Raw genomic sequence first — 27,224 nt, 5'->3', positions numbered from 1 at the left:
GCAGCATCTAGGACTGGCAGAATGGTGCAGCAGCTCTGCATCCACTTCGTGGAGCCAAAGCTTTTAGAGGCATCGCACACACCTCTTGGCTGTGAATAAAGCAGAATAATCTCAGTTAGAAGGGACCTGCAATGATCATCAATTCCAATTGTCTGACCACTTTAGGGCTGATCAAAAGCTAAAATATGTTATTAAAGGGTTTGTCCAAATACCTCTTAAATACTGATGAGCTTGGAGCAGTGACCACCTCTCTAGGAAGCCTGTTCCAGTGTTTGACCATCCCCAGTAAAGAAATGCTTCTTCATGTCCAGTCTAAACCTCCCCGTCACAGCTCTGAACCATTCCCATGCATCATATCATTGGATACCAGGCAGAAGAGATCAGCACCTTCCTTTCTACTTCCCCTTCTCAGGAAGCTGTAGAGAGCAAAATGCAAAACACTGTTGCAGGCTGTTTGTATGGGAGAACTTTTATACTTCATCCCAGTGCGAGGATGCAGCAGTGAGGAGCTTTACATGTGATGACATGCAATGGGAACAGGGACTAGCTGTTGTGGCTGAAGCAGGGGACGGGGAAGCCAGGTCCAAATGGCAAACCATTTACCTTTTCTGTGCCTGAGTTTCTCCTCTTCCCTCCCTGCTGCAGGTGCGGAGATTGTAATGGCTACCCCATTGCAGGAAGTAATGCTAAGCAGTAATGAGATTTTTCAGTATGAAATTCTGCCTGTGTTCAGATGGAAGCATCTGAAGAATGACAAAGTGCAGATGATTACTCCCCTGACTTCCCCTATCTGGGTTTCTGCTGCAGTGGAGAGGCTGCTGGGACCCTTTTCCCCAGCCTATGCTCTTCCACGCCTACCCTAGATCACGGAACAACTTTGCTACTAGGTGCAAAGGACAGGGTCTGACTCATGCTGTGTTACACACACACACACACACACAAAACAAAACCAACGACAGAGCATCCTTAGCCGTATCTCTGCTGTTCTGGATGTGCTCCTTCACCACACTAGTTTGTGCTCCATGGATACCTCCTAGTATTCTCCCTTCATATCTGCTTCTGGGTTTGTTTGGGTTTGGTGGTGATTTTTTTCCGAGTTTGCCTTGATGAATAGTATCTTTCAATTGTAAGGCTGTAGCTGCTCCCTGGATCTCTGCAGAGCTCCTGACAAACCCCAGGGCCATGACTGCCATCTCAAGAAAGCAGAGCTGATCCCCTAACAGTTGTTTTCTGTAGAATGATGCAACAGGGAAAGGAGCAGGCAGATTTTTCTATAGTTATTCCTGAAAGAGTCATGAGAGCAGTGGGAAGGGCATGAACTTCAGTGAACTGACCTAAGGGGAAATTTAAAGGCTCATATTACTTTTTGGCAGCATTTTCTGTTTGACAGGAGCCTGGAGTGAGACAGAGATGTCTGGGTGTTCAAGAGGTATGAGCACAATCTTACTAGAACTGTCTTCCAGATGCTGGCATCAGCTAAAGGATGCCAGCCTCTCAGGCTGGTGATGGGCTGGGACAGATGGCAGCTTTCATCACAGAAAGCAAGGACAAAGAGCAGTCCCAGTGAGTCTCTACTCATCCTCCTTTTCTCCCAAATATCTGATATTCTTTTCTTGCAGCATTTGGAAAGTTGTTAAAACGTGAGAAGTGGATGTGGAAGAAGCATCTCCCACATGGGGTTTTTGCTGCAGGGGAGGGAGGGTGAGTGGAGGCTACCTGCTTAAAAAGGAATGTGTCCTGGCTCTTCTAAAGCAAAGTTGTGACCAAAAGGCTTTCTTTCTAGTGATTCCAATGGTTTCACTCAACTCTCAGCAGAAGAAATTTGATCCAGTGTTTGTGACAGTTCAGATGTAACCAAACTCAAGCCTAGAGTGCCTACCGCTAAAGACTAGGTCAAGTGGATTTAGTTTTCTTTGGTCATTGAGCAGCTGGGAAGAATGAAGCAACCTGTCATGTATTCTTAAGCTGTGATTAATGAGACGCGTGTGTGATGGTTTCAAAGTAAGAGGAGATTTCAACAACAAGCAAACTAACAGTCATTGCTGGGAAGATCTTGTGAGTGGCACAGGGAGGTGGACCTGTATTGATCTCACCATGATAACCCATATCTGTTTCCCTAGCAAAAATTGTAAAAGCAATGTATTTGATTTCATGTACTCCTAGTAATATTAAACTCTGTGACCCCAAATAGCCTTGACCCTACTTTACTGACAGGTCCTTTGTAGCTGATGCACCCTGGGATTCCTCAATACACAACAGAAATGGCAGAAAGAGTACATAACTACAGGTTTCATCTCTGTGATTCCTGATACAATGCTACTTGAATGCATTGCTTTTATGTGTGTTATGCAAAGTTTTTGTAGCTTTTGCTAAGCACGTGATTAGAGACAGCTGTGAGTGTTTGTAGGGACACAGGAGATGTGACAATGAGGACGACGAAGGGGCCTCAGGAAGTCCCTAAGCCACTGATTGCTAAGAAGGTAGATGAAGATAAGAATGAATCCATACCTAGCACATTTCTTGCACACTTACCATAAGCTTCTATTACTAAGATGCAGCATAGTTGTTTATATGGACCTCTGAATTGACTTGGAATTGTCATTCTTTTATCCTTATTCTTTTAAAATGCTATGCTCAGGAGATTGTGTGGCATGGGTAAGTGTGTTCCAGTGAGATGGTTTTGTGACTTAAATTTCCTTGTACTGAATTTTTCCGTTGAGCGGGCCATGCTAACGCTACCAGAGTCTGCAGGAATAGATGGCTAACCTCCTCCAGTGTTTTTGAACACTGTAAAGACTGTTTGCCTGTTCAGGCATGTGATTCCTCTGGAAATCTGGCTCTTGAACTCCAGAGCAGATACGCTTTTATGGCTATTTACTTAAATGCAACTGCAACATTTACAAACAGCTCTTGTGAAAAAACAAGAAGAAAAAACCCCATGCCTTTCAGCTTTAATTTCCTTGTACATCTGAATGAACAGAGCATTAAGAGATTCAGGGCTTTGGGCAATACCTTAGAAGGTAATTATTCAATTATTTTATGTCATGTTTGCTTCATTGATTAATGATTCTAGTGTCTGGTGAACAGGATTCTGTTCTGTTTTGACAGAAAAGGCAAGCTTTTATTTAATCTATGATAATTTCGGGCTGCTTGGTGTTTCAGTGCAAGACTGTAGGTACAAGACTGTCCTGGTGGGGATTCTTCAGTATACCTTTTTGTCAGATCTTTATTATTCACCTGGAATAAAATGAACCCTGTTCTCCAAATGAGAACAACAGATTCATCCCAAAGGCTCTAGTATTTCTAACAGTGCAGATGAGTTTAATTCTGTTGGGGGTGATCACATAAAATTGAAGAAATGGATTTGGCACTGGTGACTGTTACTGGTTGGATAGTACACAGTACACTGAGGCTTGGAGTGTAAGGTTTGAGATAGAGAGGTACACGCTCTCTCTACTCTCAAGGCCAGCTAACATGCTCTGGTCCTGCCTTAGGTGAAGTAACAAAGTGATTATTTGTGCCAGACCCTATTAGTGATCATGAGCAGGCCCCCTTCACAACCCATGTGTCTCCCAAAACCACACACATAATCTCTGGCATGTGGACTCGGTGTTTGCCTGGGTGGATTTCTTAGAAGTCTGGATTTCCACTTCGTATCCATTTAAGTATTTTACACAACTGCCTGATGTGTATTTTGGAGTGGAGGCAAGGAAGTTGTAGGTTTGGTTCCAGAAATAGTGAGGTAGGAGCAAAGGCAAAAAGCGAAAGACAGTCATATTTACTCTACATATCACCATGTAGACTTTACATGATCTAGTAGAACCAATGTTATTTCTGGGTCAATTTTGCATGCACAAAAATAATACAGGACCTTTGTTCTTATGAAGTTTGGTAGAGGTAAGATCACTGAGACCTTAAGAGAGAAAACAGACTTTGTGATACTTCTCATACTTGTCAGTCAGTTCTCTCAAGAACATTGCACTAGACTGCTGAACCAGCAAACTTCTGTTACGTAAATACCTCTCAGATCTAATCCCTCTGTATGCAGCCCTCTGGTCCTTGCAGTTTCAGATGGGCTCGGCTTACAATATTTTGCACTCGTTTCTGGATTATATGTGGTTCAGGGTTGTGTTGACTTACAGAAGGAGCTGACAGTGAGCAGTTTTCTTAGTAGATGAGGTAGTATTGGTGTTTAAAACACTAATGCTCCCAAAATCTTGGTTTAGTGTGTTTGAAGGGATTTTTTGCAAGCAGAGGGCGCTTCATCTGAGACTGAGATAGTACGCTGATGATTAGCTCCTGCCTCCTTACCTGGGTGTGTAGGAGATACAAAATTCTGGTCCAAACTGGGCACAGCAATGAGTTGACCTTGATCCTCCCAGTTGACTGCCCTAACCAGTGGACTGCTGTTTTGGAGCCAAGTATATATAGAAGATTGAAGCAACAGAAAAGAAAAATATGGAACTTCATGCCTCTAAATGTTAGGGAAATTCTTTGCACTGAAGTACTGTTTGTTTTACAATCAGAATGTTAAGTTTCCCACAGCTCACACAATTGTCCAGGTCGTTGGGGTTTTCCGGTATCTGTATTGGTCTGCTTCCTTTCTACATCATCTCTCAGCCGTAGAAACTTCCAGAACGGTTTTTATTCTTCATCAAAACTGGTCAATTCCCCAAAAAACTTTTTATGAACTGCACTATATGACTGAAGAACTACTTTGCTGAGAAATTCCCAGTGCTTCTATATTGTGGGTTAGAAATTCCTCTATTTTAAGGGCCAAGTTTATTTGCTCAGGAGAAAGAAAAAGAAAGTGAGTCTTGGGATGCCAAGGGAGGATTTTTTTAAAACTATTTCAGAATGTTTAACTAAGTCTTTTGGACAACTAGAATCATAGATGCATATATTTTGATTGGCCTTCTGTATAATATACGAAGGAAAAGTGCCACTGCAAGGAGTTTTGTTACTAAGATTTCTATCCATTGTAATCTGATTCAGCTAGCCATGGTGAGATAGATACCCAGAGTATTAGATCCTTTCCTTTCTCATTGTCCCTGGGATCCGTTTGCAGGATTTTTTCAAGTATAGGTTTCACTGGGATATAAATAAAAATATTTGCCTTTTCTCTGTATCCTAAATATACATATATTTATTATATGCCACTGTTTTTCTGCATGATGTTGTGTCAGTCACTTCTTTCCTCGGTGCTTCAACCCCCTGCCTGTGTAGTATGTATTGCTGTCTAATTAAGTTTTGCAGTGCTAACTCCTGCAACATTTGCAAGCTCTTTTTCTGTAGTATGGTGCTAAATATAGCCACAGATAGATGAGGAAGGAACAGATTTAATGGGGGAAAAAGACATCAGACCCTCCCACTACTCGTACCACAAGAGGAATGTTCTGTCAATCATATGGTGATTTTGTGGCTGCATCCCTATAGACCTGCCAGTCAAGATGGCAGCTGATTTGGACGGGTGAGCTGTCCCTGTCTGCTGTGTTACCCACTCCTGGCTTTGTTACCCACTCCTGGCTTCGTTATGCTTACTTCCACGCTAGGTCACTTCAAAGTGCTCTGTGGCAGTTGTGCAGGGGCACACAGCATTGGAAGGAGTGCTGCTCTTTGGCAAAGAGCACTTCTACATCTGTGAGAGCTTTGTGTTATCCCCTTTAGAAGAAGTCTACTGTACACGTCACTGCTTGTCCAGGTGAGTCATTCTTTCCTCCCAGAGATCTGGGTTAACTTCACTATTGGCACATGGATACCTAGAATTTGCACAGACTTTGAGGGGATTTCAAGAAGGATATTAGCACAGCAAGAAGTTTGCCATCCTTTCCATCTCTTCACAGAATTGTTTAACATAACTAACCTAGGTGCTTGTTCACAGGCTTTGGAGGTACAACAAGAACTCCCAGCTCTGACTGATGGAGATGGTGGGCAGTCTAACACAAACATTGCTGGTTTTCAATTATTTTAAACGTCATTAATGTTTCTTTCTGATTGGCTCCCATCTTTTATTCATATGGAAGTCATTACAAGAGCCTTTAGCTTCATTGTCTCATAAGTTTTTTGTTTCTCTGAGACAGAATCATAATTAATATTTGGCACACTGCTATCATTGACTCATGATTTATTGAAACTGGTCAATATTGATAATGAGTTTGTTAGATTTAGCTCTTTGTGCATACTGTGTGCTCATGTGCAAAGCCTGGTGGGATGGTGAGTAACAGTGTTTTTACTCCCTGTCTGCTCTGTATCTGAATCTTACCAAGTCCAACATCAGTCAATCTAATCAATCAACCTCTAATCTAAGGTTCAATTGGACAGGGTGTGATAAAAGCTTAGGCTGTTTTTCTGAGGGATTTGCTATAGGCTAGGCTGTAGATAGCAATTGCCGTACATATACACAAGTAAAGTAATAATTAATTGCTTAATTATGTGTTCCAATTAATTGTTGTTTATAATAGCTGTGTATCCATCTGATGCTTGCCTTTGACCCAAGCTTTCAGGTTCTTCCACCCAGCTCCTTCCCTTGCTGCTTCTCAGACTTCGGTGTGTGCAAAACATTGCTGTCTGCCTATTTGCACACACTATGATAATTCCAAACCTACCCTTAACCTCACAGGCTCTTTATTTTATTTTGAGAAATAGTACAACATCTGCCTTTAGTATTTAGCTTTATTTTCAATTCATGTATGCCCCAGTTGGTCTTGTTATCTCTTAGTATTTTTATTCTTCTTTAGGGAGAACTTGGATGTTCATGACAGTTCTCCTGATCTTTTTTGTTTCAAACTAATTTTTCTTTCTTTATATTTTTCTCTTCCAGCATCAGTGATCCATTTATTTTCAACTTATGTCATAAAGATCATGCTGTGGGAGACCAGATGTGTTCCCGTTATTCATATCATGACATAAAAGAGATTCATCTGATGCGCTTTCTTCTGCAGGTAGGAGCCAACTTGCTCAGTCATTTGAGGGAAAGCTGCAACAGCAGTAATGGCATGTGACTGAAAACTACTTGCACAATTTTTAATAAGACTGAGGAGATTTCTTTGCTTGAGTCCCAAAATGCTTTTGCTCCCATCATTGCTTCATTAGCCTCTGGTAATACAAACTCCTCCTTATATTCACCAGAGTGTTTAAGCACCCTCACTGGAGTGGTTTGCTTACTAGTTGTTAGACTATCAATGTTCTTCACAGATTACCTCAATGTTTTTGAAAATAAGACTGGAAGTCAATTTCCTGGGTTTTGATGCAAGCTTCCAGTAAGTGCCTGACTTTCAGTAATACTCAGCTCCCACAGACTTCAGTAGTTTTGGATGTAAGTGAATTATAGGTATGTGTAACATGCTTACCCTGGGCCTCTTGGAATAACTTTGAAGTTGTTCATGTGAGTCAATAAATGAATCAGAAGTTGGAGCAAAGGATTTGAATCCTCTGTACCTTTAGCTGCACTACCCAGAAGCGACTCATCACCAGTGGCCTGGTACCTCTTTAGTTTTGTCTGCTTTGGATGAGCTTGTGGTAAGGGTCACAGAAGAGTTGTGCCTAGAGCTCCTTGCAGCACCAGAGCCTTCACTTGCTTTAGAGGGTTTTGGTACAGTCTAAAGACTAATTCACAGGTGGTCATTGCCAAAAATATGGAATTTTGAAGCAGCCATAACTACTTCCCCGTCATTTTTAATCCATTTTTGGAAGGTTGAGCTTCAACGGAGAATTAAGAAATCATTCAGAAATTGCAAAAGTTGGACAAAATGGGGCTCATTATTGTCTTACATCATGCAGTATGCCACTCATCCATAACTCATCATCCATGACTCAACCCTACGTTATTTTATATTTAATTATATATGCAAACTGGACAATTTTAGTAGGTAAGACTTGTTTCAGGCTATAGCATATCTCAATGGTTAGGTCACTCTCCAAGCATGTATATGAATGTTAAGTCTTGTTCTAAGTAACTTTGTGAAGCTTATTTTCATACATCAGTGGTAAGCAACCTGAGCAACAGAACTGTCACCTTTTCAGTTTTGTGAATAACATCAAAGTTGCCAGTGGCATCTTGCCACCTTCTCATATATTCCCATGCCTGTGTATGCACGGATTTTATTAAACATGTGAAATGGAAATTTTTTATGTGGTCCAAAATGAAAAATGGAGATAAGCAAAACCAGTCCTTGAATGGGCTTGGGGCAAAGGCCGGGCTTGTTGGTTTGAGGGGGTTTTGTGAGGTTTTTCGTTGTGGGGTTTTTGTTGGGATTTTTTTGTTTTATTTTTGCTTTGCCTTAATTAATGAACTGAAAACTCAGGTATCTGTATCAGGCTCTCAAATTCTTGTACTGGGCTTCCATGCTAGAAACCACTTTGAAAAATTATTGCAGAAAAAGAAAACTGATTCCTTGTACTTTCCCTGCTTGACAGGTGGATCAGCTGTTCAGGCAGCTACTGTGCCTCATGGAGCTGATCTGTTCATGAACGTAACCCAGCTCAGAGCAAAGCCCTGTGAAACCACATAGCCCATCACCTGTGATGGTGACGCTTGAGCAGACTTGGTTTGGAAAGCTGAGCTTCAAAGCAAATGCTGCAAGCTGTTTATTGTTGTAGCTGCTCTCATATTACCTTTCTGGTCTATAATTTGTGAATCATGTACAGGGAAGTTCCCATTGTGGTGTTTTTCTAGGTTTGCACTGCACCTGCCACATTTGGATTGAAACTCATGTCTGAGTTCCCAGTCACTATACTTTATAGTTTTACTTAACTGACTTTGAGGGAGAAAAAAGGACCAGTCACTGAGTAAACAGGATTGTGTGGAGACATTCCAGAAAAAGGGGGCGATGTTTTCAACTTTGATTATTTAAAGCTACAGTGAGAAATGTCATAAACTCCCCTTCCTCCTGTGCTGCTTCTAGTCAGCAGAAATTATTTCGGCTTTTCTGTTGTGCCCACTGTTCATTTAGAAAGCAGTATGGTTGCTTTCTGAAAGAAACTATTATTTAGCATCCCCTTTTCGTGTTATTTTTATCACCTAACCAGAAGTTAATTCTACTTATGTCTTGATAGTCATACTGAGATTTCAAGATAAAAATGCTTCAGAAGCAGCAGGGGCAGGTGGGTGATGGAACCAATATCTGGAGTCTGGTTTTGCTTCAGAGAAGCATTTGAACTCCTAGTTAACCCAGTAGGATTATTCCTACAGTTGGAGAAATGGGGAATATTAAGCATATTTTGCTGTACTTCTTCAAACTTGATATGAAGTCCAGGCATTTTTCTTTAAAGCTCTGAAGAACTGGACAAACCATGATGGACTGTGCAGCACTAACCTGTGCTCTGCAGCTCTTCACACTGTAAATGATTTACCTTTCAGGAGATCGCCTTGGAAATATTCTTCAAGAATGGTTACTCCAGATTTCTTGTCTTCCATGACAGTGACCGCAATAAGATATTTAAGAGGTAAGCACTACTTCATAATAACATGTGAACACCCAAGTGACACTCCTGGTCTACCACCCCTGTTAATCCTGGCTTCAAATGTCTGCCTTGTGCTGTGCCAGGAGCTTTTTCTTCAATTGCAGCTCCATAGTCTTTAATGGGTTACACTTAAGCAAAGCTATGAAATTTTCCTTTTGCTGACCTGTGAATTCTTTGGAGCATTATATAGTCATCGATTTATCAAAGGAGTTAATGCATGTGTAGGACTCCTCTAGCACCCAGTGGTATGTTGTACGTCTCTGCATCCCAGGAAATTGCAATTGTAGCTGTGCTGCTTCCTTTCACTGAGATGAGAGCCACCCCCATCTCACCTCACAGTACTGGGTGAGAGAAGCTTTCTTCCCGCTTTCTTCCAACACAGACAGTGTCATTAGATTCTTTAGGAATAAAACATTTTTGTATCTCTGACTCTGGCCTTATCTATGGTGTGGAGTTAACTTTCAACAATGGAATTTTTGTTTAAAAAAGATTTATCCTTATGTGCTTGTCTTATTTGATGGAACTTTAATGTAAGGCTATGGAGTGATTAATTTGCACTTTGTTTTCTTGCTTTTTTTCCTACTGAAGTTCAGGCTGTTGTATTAAGTTTACTTTCACTGTCTTTTATGTAGGAAAAGTACTTCGATACATAGTACTTCTTGTGGTAAATTCTGCAGCCTGGACTAAAGATTGGTACTGTTAATTTCTAAACAATCATAGGAATTCCTTCTGCTCCTGAAATCTCTGAACAGTTTCTAATGGAGTGTTGCTTAAAAAGTCAGCGTATGTTTATCTATCCTTCCTTTCTAAACTGGTTGCATAGTGTGGCTACTTAGAATCACCAGGTTCTGCCCCAGAGCCAGCTGCTTAGTTTAGCCCTTAGCTTTATGGTCTGTTAGCTCTGACAAATACCTTTTGGGGGAATCCTGTGGAGGCAGCTCAGGATAAGGTTTTGGTCCTCAGCTGCCTGTACTGCCCCTCAGATGAAGGTTACCGAACCTATATATTTCAAGGGTTTAGTATGTCTGACATCATAAACCCCCAGTGAAAGTAAACAGGAATAGCTGAGATGTGGGCTGGTATTCCTTTCTGCTCTGGCTTTAATTAATAGAACCTTAAACCAACTGATCATAAGTCCATAGCCCTATGTATCAGTTCAAGGTCCTGTTTCGGAAATAAATTGCTTTTATCCAACGCATAGTCAACTCCATAATGTTAAATGTATGCTTTTTCTGTGTTGTCTTGCATCTTTGTCCTGGGTTAGAGTCTCAGTGAAATGCTGTGGCATCCTTCAGGAAGAAAGTTGCTGTCAGGTCATGATATAGATTATATACATATGTAATGTATACCGATAACAGTTTAAATAATTGTAATGTGACTTTCATATCTCCTATAGATTTTGCTCTTTCCAGCCTGCTTTGAAATCAAAGGGGATAACAGAAGAGTCCTTGAATATAAGGTAAAACATAGAAAACGCTGGATAAGTTAAATTGTGTGAATAAGTTGCACCTTAAAAAAATAATCTAGAAACTTACCTATTTGTGCCCTTTATTTTAAAGACTCAAAGGTGTCCCCAGAACTCCAAAAAGCATTCTAGCGTACACCATCCACAGTATGAAAACATGAAGAATCTGTTGAGTAGCTGACTGTGCATTGTTGTTTAATAATTATTACCTCCTTAATATGACTTTATTAGTAAACTCTACACAGATGGTTAGTGTGGGAAAGAGACAGTCAGTGAGGTGAGGTTAGAGCTGATCCATAATACTTCTGTGTAATGGCCTTTTTATTGTGTGGTTAGGGGAGACAGCGATAGATGTACACATGGATGTTTTGGCATGTTATAGTAACTGTGCAGTAGAGATTCCAAGACTCAGATTTAGCAACTCAGGAAAAAAGGTTTTATCCTAGTGGGAGGTGATTGAAAGCATGTTCCATGCTGACCTTGAGTTACTCACATACTTGTAACTCTTCTCAGTTTGGATATCTGAGGAACACAACCCAAAGTGCCTAATGGTATCCTCTGAAATGATTGCCTGGAGGCTGGAATGCTGTTGAGACCTGTGGGGCAGATTGCCCCTATGTGTTGTTGTGGCCTGTCACCTGTACTCTTCTTTTTAATTTTCAGTCTGTCTGTTGTTAATCATTACCTATCTTGGAAGTGAACATTTTCACCCCTGAGTACCAGCCATTTGCTCGCAAAAAGTATCAGTGCCGTATGCAACCAGCTCTGGCTGGACCCTAACCTATGTCAGAGATGATCATTGACTCTATGGAGCATGATGTCTGTTCTGCGTGAAGTAACCAGTAACTCACCCCAGAGTTTCCTTTCCCTGTACTTGCTGGGTGCTCAGCAGGTGGGAATATCTTAAGATGCACTATAACTGCAGGAACTTTTGGCTTTAGTTGGGCTTATGTTTATTGTGAAAAACACTTGACTAATGTTTGGTCTCAGAGATTGAAGCAGACTGTATGTCTAGATCTAAAGTAGCCTGTCCTGAATCCCATAAGGCTCTGTCTTCAGTTTTACACCACTGGCTTAGCGAGGACCCTGTGCACCTTACTCACTCTGAGAATGTAAGTGGCCTTATGGTATAGCTTTGGGCTGTGTTAGAGCATGAGCTGAGCTGAAATAAAATAAATGTAAGACAGTACCACTGCCTAAGTAATGATCCCAGAAAAGTTGTGCTTAAGTGGAAAGTTAGAGAAAATGACCCCAGTGGACATGCTTCCCTTTTACCAAGCTCCAGTCTGGGAACTGAAGGACTGAGGACTTCATGAGTTTACTTTTCCCTTGTTTGAATTCTGAAGCCACTTTTGAGTTAGAAAAACTCAAGAGCAGCACGAGGGGCTCCTTACCCATCTAGGGTCAATGGCCATCTTCCATAGCATTCCAGCTTTTCCTATCCTACCTGAGACAGGGAGGCAGGCCAGACCAGACACACTATTAATAATTATTAACAGCTGAAGCACAGAATGAAGAAATTACTAGTCTGATGTATCATACAACGTTGAGGTAGTAGCAGTTCTGGGGAACTATATCAGTTTTCCACCTAGTCCATAGGAATAATACACAGGAGTTCTGACTTCCAGGCTCTACTATAGCCATTTGAAAAATGATAATGGGGTCTTGCTGGACTACTGAGTACTTTGCCCCTGGCACTTTAATCTTCATTTAAATATACCTAAATGTTTGCTGTCACCATATGTTATTACGGCCATAGCCAGCACCTCTTCTCATGTCATGCTTGACTGCTTTTATAATCTGCTCATTGCTTGTACCTGTATATTGCTGTTTGTAGGCTGTCAGCACTCTATGCCCTAGGGATGTGATATGAGCAAGTGAATGTGTGTGCTCAGGTGCACACGTGCATGTGCACATGTAAACAGAAAGCTAAAAGTACTGTGGGGACACCAGACCTGATTTCATCAATTCACTGGCTGACTCTTGTATCATGAAAGAGGGTGAATCTTTTTCTCTTTGTCACTGCTTAAGTGATATGCCCAGGACCCTTAAAAAGAGCAATCTTTTCCTTACCGCTTCTGATTTCTGTACCTTACGTGGGGGGAGACTCAGAGGCAGACAAAACACTCTTGTGTAAGTTAGAAATCACTGAACCCAGCTATAGCACCCAAATTCCCAGAGAACTTGCTTATGCAGTCTGGCCCCTTGATGGGAAACAGGATCACTGGTTATTTAGCTCTAAGCGCTGTGTTAGTGGCTCCTGAGAATTTGCGTCTGCTGCCTCTGCTGAATTTGAACAGGCTCATGGTTCTCACATTGACAGTGCGTGCCTGAGATTCTCTGAGGGTTTGGTGGCAACCACCAGCAGCAGAAGGTTCCCAGGTCTGTTCCTTTTCCTCCAAATGGTGTTTACTGAGACTAGTTTAACTGTGTTTCAACCTATAAAAATGAACAGAAGTAATGTTTAGGTCTCAGTGGTGGAGTGGAGTTACTAGAAAAAACGATCTTTTTGAAGATTCCTTCTCTGGACACGTGCGTGCACAAGAGACCCCCCAAAAAGCCCAAACAAACCCAAACATGAACACATTGTAGGAACAGGCCCAAATGGAAATGGTCCTTCCTTTCCCAAATATATGTCTGTTGGTTTAGATTTGTTTTAGAGACCACAGAAATCTACTGCTTCTAAAACTGAGTAGATCTTTAAAGGAAGAGAACTGCAGGAAGAATAAGGAGGAGGAGGAGGAAGGAGGTCAGCTTTTTATTAGCTTGGGCTGGACTCCATGTGACATGGTCTGTGGAGTACCTTGGTATATTTCAGGGATGTTTATCTCTTAATCTCCATTCTTCTTGGTTATCCTTTGCAGAGGAATTGGGTGTCTGGAGTAAAGGGAAATGTGGCTTCTCTGAGGGGCTAGGTGTCACGTTCTTTAACTTGTTCAGCTTATCCCTCTCATCCTGACACATCTTCAGGCAGGAACAGCACAGGTCTTTCTCTTGTACCAGGTAGAGTGTTTCTATGCCTTTAACGGGGTCGGCATGCTCTTCTTGCTCTGTTGAATCTGGGAAAGGGTTTCTTTTTGCATTCAGTTTCTTGAGCTTGGGGAGATTTTTCACACTGTTTGGGATGGCGGTCAAGGTGTTGTCAAAGAGACCTATCTCCTTAAGTTCCTTCAGGGCCCCAAGACTAGTGGGGATACTGTCAAGACAGTTCAAGCCAAGGTTGAGAATACGCAGGTTCTTGAGAAGGTTTAACTCTTCTGGCAGATGTTTGCTGGTCAGCTTGTTGTTGCATATATTCAGGTAGAAAAGGTTTTGAAGTGTACCTATTGTCTTGGGCAGCTCCTCAAGCTGATTACTATGCAGGTCCAGCCAGCGCAGTTTCTGGAATTTCTGGATGCTGCTTGGAATCTTTTTTAACATGTTTCTGCTCAAATCGAGTTCATCCACGTCAGCCAGTTTCAGAATGCACTGAGGAAAGGTGGTGATGCCCATCTTGCTTAAGTCAAGACGGCGCCCTCCATCAAAAGATATCCGGATAGAATTTTTGGCAATTTTCAAGGTGATCACCTTCCCTTTTTGACCTTTTGCTTTCCCCTTGGCCATCTTTCCACTGAGAGACAGACAGACACACCAGGCTGTGGATAAGGTGTGGGAACTCCCGTAAAGCCTTTGAAAGAGGTGGCTCTTACTCCCTAATTAAAAACAAAATAATCACATAGTTATGAACTAACATATGACCGCTGGACTCTTCAGAATTCTTTTTTTTTGAGGTCAGGTCTTTTCAACCCTGAAGCTGCAACTCTGAAAGTTCCTCCTTGAAAGTATTTTGAGTAGGTGAAATTCTAATAATCTACAATATTATTTTATTGCATTGTAACACCTATATTGCATTACAGGGTGAAATTACAAGTGGGAGAAATCTGCTGTCTTTCATCCCTAGATGCTGATTTGAGCTCAGCATGTAACGAAGCTGAATGAAATGTGGTATTATCCGTCAGCCATTTGATGACCTGAGCAAAATATATTGTGGGTCCCAATACAGTCCTTAGGGACCGCACTAAAAGAAGCTCTCCAAAATTGTACTGATTCTACCAGACCAACAGGTTGCCGCCTTTACAGGCCTGGCATCTGTTGACAAGTTAGTTAAACATGCTGTTTAATGAACCTCAGATTTGGGTTCTGGTCGCTATTGAAGGATTAAATGTGTAAAGCAAATTAAGAGTGTTGTTTTAACCAGGACCTCAGGACATAGTGGGGTCCCAGATTTGCCAGGACTGCTTGTAGGTCATACATCACCTACAGGGCAGACTGCAACAGAGGGGTTTGTGTCAGTGCTGCTTAATGATGTGTTAAACCAGGCCTTACTGTGCCTCCTGTGCTTTCAAGGAAAGATTCTGGATACTTTAATCTTGACGTTCCCTCCATGCTATGGGATAGATGGGACTCCCACTGTGAAGGTGCCCTCCCTCAAAAAGTGCATGTAGGTGTGATGGTCAGACTTCTGGCTCATACTGGTGCCAGCACGTGCTACACGCTTGAGTAGCAGTCCACTGCAGTCTGAGGTTTGGTGAACTCTCTCTCTAATCAAAGGTCATCAAATACAACTGTTAATTATGGCTAGTGACAAAGGAAATAGGTTGATTCCTATTCCTAAATGGATGACAATGTCCCTCTCAGCTGGAGAGAAGAGAGGAGCTTGGGTTACAGCTGGCTAATCTCAGGATGGTTTGGGTGCTTTGGCATTTAATTGTGAAGAGTCAAATCACGGCTTTGATGAATGATTGTTTGGGACAAAATATGGATTTGTCTACGATACATTTCCCTATTAGAAAGGCTTCATTACAAACCCTTCAGGCTTTTTGGCTGCTCATTAATCATGTGCAAATACATGAAGGGGAAGCTCAGGCTACAACTAAGGCATTTCAGCTCCTTTCCAATTACATGCCATAGTCCAAAATAATGCAAACCCAAGGGGGATCTCTGCCAGTTACCACCCACACTCCCATGAGCTCTGTAATGAGGCAGATGCTTCAGAAAATCCTGGAAGCAGTACATTGGGGTCAGTCTCGCCAGAGGGTATGTTCCAAAATTGAGTATTTGTTATTTTATATAAAAATATTTAAACACAGTTAAATCTTTCTGTGTCTGTCACTCCCAGGCTTCTGTCTCTCACTAGTACTTACAGGGTCATATTACCATTATAACCAAAGGCCTCTCACTTTTTGCTGTTGTTTAACCTTACGTTGTCCCAGGGGCAATATCGATGCCATTCTTTCCATAGTGTAGGCTGGTAACTGAAGCAAAGTACAGTGGAAAATTAAGCACTTTGCCCACCTTTGTTTATGTTAGCTTAAGTAATTTGCCCAGGAGTGGGCAGGAAGTTCTGGAGAACTTCAGGTTTTTTGAATCACAAATGACTGATTTTAAGGATTTGATGCAATATTCTGGTTGGCAATTCTGTGAAGATAAAGTTCAGTTGCGTGTGAAATGGGAGAGCGCTATGGCTGGTACAGAACACCCTGAGTCAATTACTGGTGCACAGAGGGTGACTACCATGCTTCAGAAAAAGATCTGCAAGGCAGCTTCCTTACACTTTGGCAGGATGGAAAAAGACTTTGTTTCCTGCAATTGATGTGAACCTGGTGACTTTTGGGTCCAACTTTCTCTTGATTTGAATTTTGTATTGGATAATTTGACAAAAACATTCAGTGCATTTTTACCAGTGAAGCTTTTTGACGAAGTATGCCTTTAAAACAATGAAAGGTATCCTCAAAGAAAAATAAATATTTTTTAAAAAATTCAAAATGAAAATTTCTTTTTAAATGCTTTTGGAATATCTGGAAAACTCTTAGGGAAGAAAACATTAATTTTTTTTTCAGTTCCTGGTAATTTTTTTAAATTACTTTTCATTTAAAATTCAAGGGGTAAACATTGATCCAAACCAGTTTCGTTTCTTAAAAATAGCGGGGAGCCAAAAAACCAGCTTGTCCCGCAGCTGCCGTTCCAGGCTGGTTCCTAGTGCTGGGCTCCCTCTGTGCTGTGCGTGCCTGCGAGCACTAGAGGGAGCTGGTGTACGAGGTTGAGTGCTGGAGGCCCGGCGTTCAGGAGTAAGTAGTTCGGCGTTTTGGGTTTGGGCACTTCTCTGTCAATAACCCTTGCCAACTTGTTACAAAGTTTGAACCTGGACCTTTCAGATTTTTAAGAGGTCCAAACAAACAGATCAGTGCAGCTTTCCTGAGACAGATCTCTTTGCGTGATGCACTGGGTGCTGCCCAGACTTCAAAGAGGTTTAACAGCCTCCTTTAGTTGGATTTTTTAAAATCCTACTGTGGACCTCCGAGGTGCACTGATCAGGAAAATATGAGTCCCTAGTGAGTGCTCGCACTTTCCAAGTGCTGTTTCCTTTGGGTTAAAAGTTGGAGCCACGTTCCAAACTTACAAAAAGGTGATTTGCAATCCCAAAGACAGAGATTAGCATTAAAGGTCTGCAGAAACACCACAGTGCACCAGACAACTCGAAGGGGGATGAATAGCTCTCTTGTCTCTGCATGCTTGTAAACTAATTATCAGTGTTTCACAGGGCTGTAGCTGGAGATAATGGAGCTTACTTAGCCATGTCTCATTTTCTTTAGCTCTGTATAAGAAGGCTCCAGTTCTGCAGCCACTGATATTATAAATTCAGGAATTGCAGGAGCCCTCCTTGCTGTAAATGTTAATTATGCCTGTTCAATCTCATGCTCATAGTGCATCTCCTGAGATAGCAGAGGGAGAGGTACCTGTGTTGCCCTGCGATCTAAGAAAAGGTGACGAGAGGGAACTCTCCTTACTCGTTTTCTCTAAACCCTCACCCCACTGCTAGGTTCACCCTCTGAGTTGCTGGCAAGTCTTTGCCCAGGGGTGGGGTTGCTGCATTTCTATGTGGTAAGATCTCACTAAAGAAGACCTTGACTAGAAAACTCTTCCCCTTTTTATCTACACTTGGTAGATACACTTTACCAAGTGTAGAGTCTTTGGTTTGGGTTGGGCTTTTGAAAGCCCAGGTCTAACCCCAGCACTTTAGGAGTGTTTCACAGGCCCAGAACTTCGAGGCTGACCTGATATAGAAATGAGCAGAAAACATATGTCAAGGCCATCATGCTCTCTGCGGTGCTCTGCATTGCTGGGAGCTGCAGGGATGGAACAGACCTTGAGCATCATGACTAGGGCTGTCAGTGCGAAGGAAGGATTTATGATTACTCCTTACCTGCACTTAAGCACTTGCACAGGGCCCAGTCATGGCCCATTGTAGCTAAAGCCTATCCTAAGAAGGAGATCCCATCCTAGAATATAGATTTGGACCCCGATGGGGCAGTCTCTTCTGCCTGAACCTTTCTTCTTCCTTTCTCAGCACAGGGCTGGCAGGAGCAGAACAGGCCTTCTGCCTGTGACACTGTCTGGGTGTTTCAGTACCCCTTCCTCTGTGGTGCTGCCTGTTCTTTTCCTCCCATAGGTTGCTGCTTCCTACTTGTCTGCATCCAGAGCTGCACAGAACCATCTTGATCCCATCCTGAACTAGTCAGTGAGAAAAGTTTCCTTTGTCTTTCCTCCTGGATGTCTGTGTATTGCAGAGCAGGCTTGCCAAGCCCAGAGGAGCTGTGCATGCCCTGCTCTTCTCTGGGGGCAGGAAGGCAGTGAGGTGACATGTTCTAATTCACCCATGGAATAGCTCTGTGGAAAGCTTTCATGTAAAGCTTAAAACCAGCATTCATACAACAAAAGATTTTGCATGAAGCCAGGCAGTTCCAGCTAGAGTAGAATTTTATTTCCTTATTTATAAGCCTGTTACCATTTCTTTGTTGTTGGATACGACCTGTTGTGGAATAGAGATTAATTCGCTGGCTATTTTAAATGTAGTCTCTTGCTAACAGGCAGCTGTAGACTAAATCCTGCCATGACCAAATAAATAGAGGTTTCCTTCCTTAATTTTCTTACTTTTCTAAATCACTTCAGAGCCACTGTGCTACACACTGTACAAGGTCACTTTTAAAAGCAAGGCCCACCAAGAATAAATAAAAATATTATTTCATCTTAAAAATTCTGCCAAATTGCCCCCCTCCATAAGAACTTACCGGCTAGCGGCTAGGAAGACTTAGAACACAAGGTATAGATGCCACAAGCTGCTTGATTTTTTTCAGTAGGACTAGCCTTCGTGGTCTGTTACTGTGCAGTTGTCCTCTGTCTGCTCTTCTCTTGAGTAATCAATTAGTCTCTCAGTCTGTAAATAAAACGGTGAGCCGGGATTGCAGGACAATTTGGCAAAAGTGGAGAAAGAACTTCCGCAGCTTCAGGGTCTTTGTATTCAATTCTCCTTCCACAGCCTGTGAAACTTTTGTTCCTAAGCAACAGCAATGCTGTGTCCTTGGAGATTATTAGCATAATGCTTGGTTCCAGCTTGCAAGTTCAAGCTGGAGGGAAAAGAACTGAAAGGCATGCAGTGCCTGGAAATGTTAGATTTCAAATTATACAGAAAGAAAAAGCATCTGGACCTCGTTAGAAGCTGTTTGTCAACTTTTTACATTGCCTTAACTGTCCATTTTAGTCATTTGGTTGTTTCATTTTACTTGGCCGTAATACAGTGAGAGATACTTTTATGTGTGTTAAAACTCACAACATTTGTGGTACCATCCTTAGCACAATCCACATCTGACAGATATGGACACAAGAGGGAAGGTTCATTCAGCTGTGCAGCAGAGAGGATATGAACTATTAGTTTATATTCATTTATCTGTGACCCTTCAAAAGTGCAGTTGGTACAATTTCCCTTTGTAGCATGTGAATTTACTGGAATTTGTGTCTATGACTGGGGATACCAAATTCAAGTTTTTAGTAACTGGTTGCAATAATTTCAAAGGAGTATCTGAAAAAAAAGAGCTATGCAAGAGAAATAGCAGTGTTTTGTAGTAGGTATTGTTCACAGGAAATGCAACATTGAGGCCCCTCTCTTGCTGATGTCCAGGATGTTCTTGGCATAAAGCAGCTGATAATGTTGATGTGCTTGCCTGATTCCAGGGTTTGAGATTGCATTTTGTTCATCTCAACAAATTAATTGAATTTACTTGATTATTTTTTTTTCCATGATCTGAAGTGTGCCTGAGTGCAGCATTTCTGCAGCGGAAACGTTATCCGTTTGTATGCTGTAAGCCTGTGGATATACATGGTGCAAACAGTGTTCCTTACAAGAGGGAGATTCCTTTCTCCCTCCATAGCCCCCTCAAGACATCCCACTTCAAGGAGCCCTACTTTAATATTACACAGATTTACAGATTTCATATTGTATTTCTATTCTTTGAGCACAGAGTAAAAATACCCAGAAGGGAGACTGGTACAATCAAAGAGGACACTGTACTTTTATTCTAAATTAATCTAACCTGACACTTTTCTGAGTTTGAGAGACACTTGATTGTTTCACAGGGGAAGCTGACATTACTTTTTGATGTCTTCTGTCCTCTTTTTAATAGTAGGATTTGAACCTAGGTTGTGGCTTACCAGGAAGGGTTTTTTTCTTACAATAATTTTGGTAATTGCAAAAATTCTTTCAGAAAAGTGGTTTTAGGACAGCCTTGGCACTCTTTTGCAGACATAAAAGGTCTGGAAGATGGAAGACAAAAAGAAAATGAAAGCAGCTTTGTGAAGTCTAAGAACCCATTGTTTACTGGAATTTTTATATTAATTTCAGTGGGGGCAAAATCTTATCCTTTGAGATTATCTCATCTGCAATGAATCTCCAAATGGGTTGAGATCCACCTGTCTCTAGCAAATGGAGAGTACTGGCTATCACAAGAGTGAGATCATAGTCTGGTGTTAATGGAAGAGGGATTAATGAATCACTTATGTATAGTGTAGCCAAAGGTGGATCATCATTAGTACACATCACGCTTAGATTCTGCCATGGCTAGCACCCTACAAATATCTTATAGATGTAAATCTAGATAGATAGATACATGACTTCACATAACTTCACCCCCTCTTTAAGTTTAGTTATTTACATTTATAAAGCACTTCTGTTTCTTTTTCAAACCAGCCTTTGATTATTTATTTAATTTTAAATGCACTTACTGTGGTTGGATAGCTGCAGTTGATCTGCTTTGAGCTTTTACTGTGCTGGCTAGAGAGGTGTTGGCTGGAGGAATGCTGGTTGATTAATTACCAAGGAGAAGGGAGGAGTAGGCTTGAACTGCCTATAATGCGATTCATGTTCTGAGCCCCTGTGAGTCAACAAGGGTAGAATGCAGAATTCCAGGTCTCTGGGCACTTGCAGGGAGCATCCTGCCTGGTCCCTGGAGACTCAGAAGTATGGCTCTTACAGGGGAGTGACTATGCTTAGCCTTGCTTATTTTCATCATGTGGTGAACTCATCAACGTCTTAGAATTATATAGTGGCTTCCGAAGTAAGCAGAGAGGATTGTTTTGAGCCTTGCAGAGTCCTTATTAGCTGCTTAGGGCTTGTGACACACAGAGCAAGAGTTCCACCAGAAGATCATGGGAGCCACAAGTCAACATATGTTATGTATATTTGCATAACACACACAGACTGGCCCAGTTTAGTCCTGTGTAAAGTATTTTACAATGCTCCCACTTTAAATGTTTGAGGAATAATCGATTGAGCAGGTTTGTACATTGCATAATCCCCTGCTTTCTAACTCAGCCATAAATCCAAAATAAATCTGAGCAGTTTTAGTGAGTGAGTCTGCCTCTGTGGAAAGGGAAGGAACAAACTTGATATCTCTGTGTCAAACACCCTAATCCAAACACACTTCAAATAATTCCGGGAATCCTGATCCTATTCCATCCCTTTGAGATACTCTGAGTTCTCAATGTCTGTCAGAGAATTTACAAAGGCCAGTGGGGTAAAGCTCTCTGCAATCTCCATATAGTGTGAGGGCTGAATTGTAAAGGGTAAGTCATCCTGATATCTGTTGTCTACTTTAGAATTCCTACATTCTTGAGCCTTGTGTGGCTCAAACTGGGGGTGAAACCACCATAACTCTGCTCTAGTCAATGGACTTTCTTCTGACTTATATTGTGTAAATTGGGCCATCATATAAGCTATTCATTTTTTTGGACAAAGAGTGAAGATGCTGTTTTGCCACATTAGGTATGAACTACACCTTTTTGTGTTACCTAGTTTCTATAAACATAGCCTCCTGTTGTTAGATTTCTTGTGCTTAACAGGACAACTAAACAAAGCTTAGGAGTTGCAGACCACATGCCAGAATTGGGTGTCACGTTTGTTCATGGAATAAGTTATTACTTAGGCTGTGCAAAATCCTTCCCTCAAAGACACACTTTTCTTTGAAGATAGTGCCTAAGCAGGGAAAAAAATACTGTGTTGAAAAAACCATAGTGGTTTTCATTTATGTACACTATTAACTGGTCCAGGACTGAATATGCAGTAAAATAATGATACATAATCATGCGAGGTAGTTTACAAGAATTTGCTACTGCAAATTCAATAGAACTGTAATGATCATAGACCATTTTGGCGCTTTATCTAGATATTTGAGGCTGCTTTAAGCCTAGCTTTGTGGGTATTTAATGTGGTCTGATACAGAGCACAAGAGTGCAAAATAGCAGCTAGCTATTGCTGTAGCGGTTTTATAATCTATGGCTGAGCTGCTTTCCTTACACTTCGGGAATGTAGTAGTCCTGTCTCTGAGCTGGCACCTTAGAATTAATTTAAAGGTGTACACTCAAGAGGAAAAACATCTCCTACTACCACTTATATTGTGTCATGTCAGCAACCCTGTTTACTTTGGCAGATCAAAAGTTTCTTTAATTAATATGCTGGTTTTTTGCTGGGATAGAGTTCGTTTTCTTCATAGTAGCTAGTATGGAGCTGTGTTTTGGATTTGTGCTGAAAACACTGTTGGTAACACAGGGATGGTTTTGTGGCTGCTGAGCAGCGCTCACACCGAGCCAAGGCCCTTTCTGCTCCTCACCCACCCCACCAGCGAGGGGCTGGGGGTGCACGAGAAGTCGGGAGGGGACACAGCTGGGACAGCTGCCCCCAGCTGACCAAAGGGATATTCTGTGCCATATGGCGCCATGCTCAGCATATAAACTAGGGGGAAGGAGAAAGGAGAGGGACATTCAGAATGATGGTGTTTGTTTTCCCAAGTAACCGTTACGTGTGACGAAGCCCAGCTTTCCTGGGGGTGGTGGAACACTTGCCTGCTGATCAGAAGTGGTGAATGAATTCCTTGGTTTACTTTGCTTGTGTGTGCGGCTTTTGCTTTACCAATTAAACTCTTTCTGTCTCAACCCATGAATTTTCTTACTTTTGCTTTTCTAATTCTCTCCACTATCCTACTGTGAGGGAGTGAGAAGGCGGTTGTGTGGGACTTAGTTACCAGATGAGGTTAAACCATGACAATCCAGAAGCTGTCACTTGTCTCGGTTTGGTCTCTAGGAATTGACAAGAACAAGTCTATGGCCTTCAGGCGCTGACACACCTTAGAAGGTTCAGCGTAGTTGAAGTGTGACTTTTGTTTGTTCAGAAACTTTCACCCTTCCACGTTTTCAAGTGAATTCCAGTTTAGTATATGCCTTCAGCTGGTTTCTTGAGGGGTTTTTTATTATTATTTAAAGTAAAATGTTGCATTTTGTGAACAAAGAAAGTGGAAAAAATGTATTTACTCTCTTACTTTAAAATACAATTATAAACATGGCAACCCAGTTTTTAAGGACTACATTAGTTTCAAAGTGCTTTGCGCAAAAATATCTTTGATATGGAGACTGAGGCATCTCTGTTTTCAAGCCAGTGTTTTCAGAATGCTTTAGAAAAGCATGAGCCTTTGAGAATAAGGCTTCAGAATAGAAACAGACAGCCTTAATGGTACCTGTCACTAGCACTCTAGCTTTACAATGAGGTGAGACCAGGAGCACAGACTGATTAGCAGTTTGGCTTAGCTTTGAACAGCTGAGGAGGCTGCTGTCCCCAGCTGTCCACCTGCCTCTGCTGCAGGGGCATCTTCTCTGCCTGTGAGCCAGCTTCTGAATTCTTGCAATTTACTATGTGGTGTCACTGCCACAGTGTGCAGTGGTATCTTAAGGCAAACAGAATCCATTCTTAGCACCACCACCCTACTTCATTCTTTTTTCTTTATTAGATATCATACTTTTCTCATACTTCATTCAGGAGCAGACTGGCAAGTAGCTTGGGGAGAGTCAGCATGTCACAGGGAGAGTGACTGACAGTGATAAATTCATCAGCCATCTAATGAAGCTAGGCCATCAGCTGTTCATCAGGTAGAGCCTTCCTTCCTAATGAAAGCAGTAATGAAATTTGTATTGTGCAGCACCAACCTAACTGATGACGCTCTGATTTTGGAATTCTTTGGTCAATGGTGAAACCTCAACATTCTTCTAGTCTTGGTGTTCTCTCATACCTGTGGGATGAGAGCAGGGGCACAGGGAGTACAGATCTTAATTGTACTGAAGCAGGCTATTTCAATAAAATGTTTGTTCCGTACAGGAAGCACTCAGGAGGGGAAAAAACAATGCTCCAGAAGTGGCAGGTAAGCTACATCTTGGCTGCACATGGTTAAGTGAAGAATTTCAGCATCTGCCTGTGTGTCTGCGCACAGGTGTGTGTGTGTACATAAGTACTTCAAGACCTAAGCTGTTCTCTTGTGCTGCTGGAGGTAAGGTTATTGGCAAGAGGAGCAGAGTATTTACATCTGGTTATTACAGAGGTTTTGCTCCTGCTGTGAAACATGTGGTGCTACTGTCTGGCAGATTAAGTGTGACTTTACACATTTTTAAACTGAGACCAAAGAGAGCCAGCCACCTAGCTGAATGACTGTTCACAGATCATCTGGACATCTAAATCAACGCACCTCTCATTTTCCCAGGTGTTTTGCTGAACTGAGAGATGCATTTACTTACCTGCACCCCTGATCTTGGTGACGCAGGACACATTGAAGAAATCTATACCTTCTTGTTTATATACAGCACTTTGTGCAGCCTTTTCTGTACAGGCAGTTGTCCAGGATTTTCAAATATACAGATTCTTTGCATTTGGCACTCTTAAATTGGGAGAAAGCACTCTGTTACGCAAATGCAGCATAAAAGCACTGCTTGAGTATAGACAAATGCAAACAGCCTGTCTGAAGAACCAGATTTAAGACAGATTCTGTTGAACAGAATTTGTTGTACAAGAGATATTGTGCTGATCTGAATGGCAATGGATGATCGATTCCACTATTTATAATTCTTGTCCTGGTAGACCTGGGAACCACAGGGCTTTGCGGGTGTCATTGAAGCATAGTTCTCAGGGGTGGAGTTAGAAGATTTTAATTCTTGTTTCCTTTCCCTGGCAGAAGAGGGAGATCAGCAACTTTGATTACCTCATGTACCTGAACACATTGGCTGGCCGCAGCTACAACGATTACATGCAGTATCCTGTGTTTCCATGGGTCCTTGCTGACTATCACTCTGAGGTCAGTGCTTGCTGTAGCATTCTGTACTTTCTATGATAGCAACCATACAAAGGTTTGTCGAATTACGCCATTGAAGCTGAGGGGCCTAGACCAAGGGTTCAAAATTTGAGATAGTTAATTTGAACAGTACTGATTCTTTAAATATTAACCGTATCTTCAAATCAGTATGGTGAGGATCACATTCTGCCTCAGAAAGATGGATGAACATCTGTTTCATACATACCTACTTAAAGGCAGGCTGCGTTGTCTTGGCAGATAGGCAGGGACAGGCTTCTGTGACCCCTGACAAGGAGGTTTGGACAGAAAAGCCTTGAGAGCAATTTGCAACCTGCAAGGTTCTTTATTTGCGAAGTCTTTATTTCCAAGTCCCATAACCGGTTCTGGAGATGGGTGTTTTAGTACTGAATCTGTGACCCTCTTTGTATAGGTGAAACTTCCAACACAGCCTTGCTGCTATCCAGTGTCATTGAGCGAGTCATGATGTCTAAGACCCAGGGATCTAAAATCTACATCTTTGCTGGTTTTGCTTTCAGACTCTAAACCTTACTAATCCTCATACATTTCGGGACCTGTCAAAGCCCATGGGAGCGCAGACTGCGGAGAGGAAACACAAGTTCATCCAACGCTACAATGAGGTGGAGAAGAGTGAGGGTGAGTGTTTTAGGAGACTAACAAACAGCAGAGGCTTGGGTCCCCTCAGGCCTTTGGGGATGCTGGTGAATCCTTTGGAAATGGCCACGCAAAAAATTTCCAGACCTCAGGCTAAGGGAAGCACTATATGCCAAGGAGATTCTCTCACTTCTGGATACAAACTGGTTCAGGATTCAAAGAGAAATGACTCCTACAGGTACTGCCTTACATGTCTTGTACAGCTGCATTCTGTTGTCTTCCCTTGGCCAGGAAGACACACTACAGCAAAAAGCAATGTCCCCTGAAAAAGACTGCTGTTAGCTAAGCTGTACACATTAGTCTTGTTTGTTAGCTAAGCTGCATGTAGAAGACTGCTGCACAAAGCTTAGCTAACAGGTACTTTAGAAAAGGAAACCGCATGCTGAGGCTGTTGAACTCTGGAGATCAAGACCTTTTTTGGTGCTAATGGGGAAGGGTACAGTCTGGAAAGTTAAAGGCCTTAATCTTCAGAAAATGCAATGTGGAAGGCGAAAAAAAGAACGTACAGAGATGGTAGTAACAGTGCACATTCAATGCAAATATGCAAGGTGTGCTTTTGCTCGCAAATCCTTGAACACATCTGCTTTAAAGACCTGTTTGCTATTTAGTTGTGCTGTGGTAACTGGATGGTATGGCCTTGAAATGGTGATATTTTGCCCTAGAACCTGATTTTGTGTCCAATTTCCAGGAGACCTGTCAGCCCAGTGCCATTACTGTACTCACTATTCATCAGCAATTATAGTGGCATCTTACCTGGTCCGAATGGAACCGTTTACCCAGACCTTCTGTTCTCTGCAGGTAAGGGGGCAGGATAGTTTCCCTCCTACACCTCATTATGGACACTGTAGCACATTATAGTGGCCATGTAATGAGGGGGGATTAATTCTTTTGACATTTTCTGTATACTGTAATTGGACTGTGGACTCACTGAAGGCTCTGTGCTATGTCTGTTGAATTCAATGAAAACATCTTAATGGGAGCGTGATTGATGCCTGATGATCTTGGTTTATTCCTGAGGGAGAAGGATTAGTTTTGGTCCGGTGATACATTTTGTGAGAGCTGAGGCATGTGAACACTTAGACAGTGTTTTACTGCCTGCCTGAGTGTAAGCTTCTTGACTTTGGGGCAGATGAGACTTTCACGGTAGG

At 41.9% G+C, this 27,224-nt stretch overlaps 2 protein-coding genes across 9 annotated transcripts in view; one reads left to right on the top strand and one right to left on the bottom strand.

The window, feature by feature from the left end:
- WDFY4 (WDFY family member 4) overlaps positions 1–27,224 on the top strand; it is a 144,831-nt gene that overhangs the window by 88,311 nt on the left and 29,296 nt on the right. For all 7 annotated transcript variants that reach the window (XM_055721206.1, XM_055721205.1, XM_055721204.1 and 4 more), the window contains 8 exons: positions 5,553–5,701; positions 6,821–6,941; positions 9,359–9,444; positions 10,859–10,921; positions 24,441–24,483; positions 25,288–25,407; positions 25,941–26,058; positions 26,765–26,874. In XM_055721206.1, the coding sequence (XP_055577181.1) occupies positions 5,553–5,701; positions 6,821–6,941; positions 9,359–9,444; positions 10,859–10,921; positions 24,441–24,483; positions 25,288–25,407; positions 25,941–26,058; positions 26,765–26,874 (810 nt within the window). The remainder of the gene's footprint in view (positions 1–5,552; positions 5,702–6,820; positions 6,942–9,358; positions 9,445–10,858; positions 10,922–24,440; positions 24,484–25,287; positions 25,408–25,940; positions 26,059–26,764; positions 26,875–27,224) is intronic.
- On the bottom strand, positions 10,938–24,433 carry LRRC18 (leucine rich repeat containing 18). Of its 2 annotated transcripts, none has more exons than XM_055721213.1 (2): positions 19,036–24,433; positions 10,938–14,619 (listed from the first exon to the last, which is right to left on the bottom strand). In XM_055721213.1, exon 2 carries the CDS (start codon positions 14,528–14,530, stop codon positions 13,742–13,744), a length of 789 nt encoding a protein of 262 aa, XP_055577188.1. In that variant the 5' UTR covers positions 14,531–14,619; positions 19,036–24,433; the 3' UTR covers positions 10,938–13,741. The 2 variants fall into 2 exon arrangements, with proteins under 2 accessions (XP_055577188.1, XP_027653322.1); XM_027797521.2 differs by having other exon boundaries at positions 10,938–14,537.

This window comes from Falco cherrug, chromosome 9 (assembly GCF_023634085.1).
Source record: "Falco cherrug isolate bFalChe1 chromosome 9, bFalChe1.pri, whole genome shotgun sequence".
Classification (NCBI taxonomy): Eukaryota; Metazoa; Chordata; class Aves; order Falconiformes; family Falconidae; genus Falco; species Falco cherrug.
Note: the sequence above shows the minus strand (reverse complement) of the source record. Positions and strands in the feature narration are given on the sequence as shown.

Coding starts and splice junctions, on each gene's coding strand:
- LRRC18 (XM_055721213.1), bottom strand. CDS start 14,530: ATGGCCAAGGGGAAAGCAAAAGGTCAAAAAGGGAAGGTGATCACCTTG.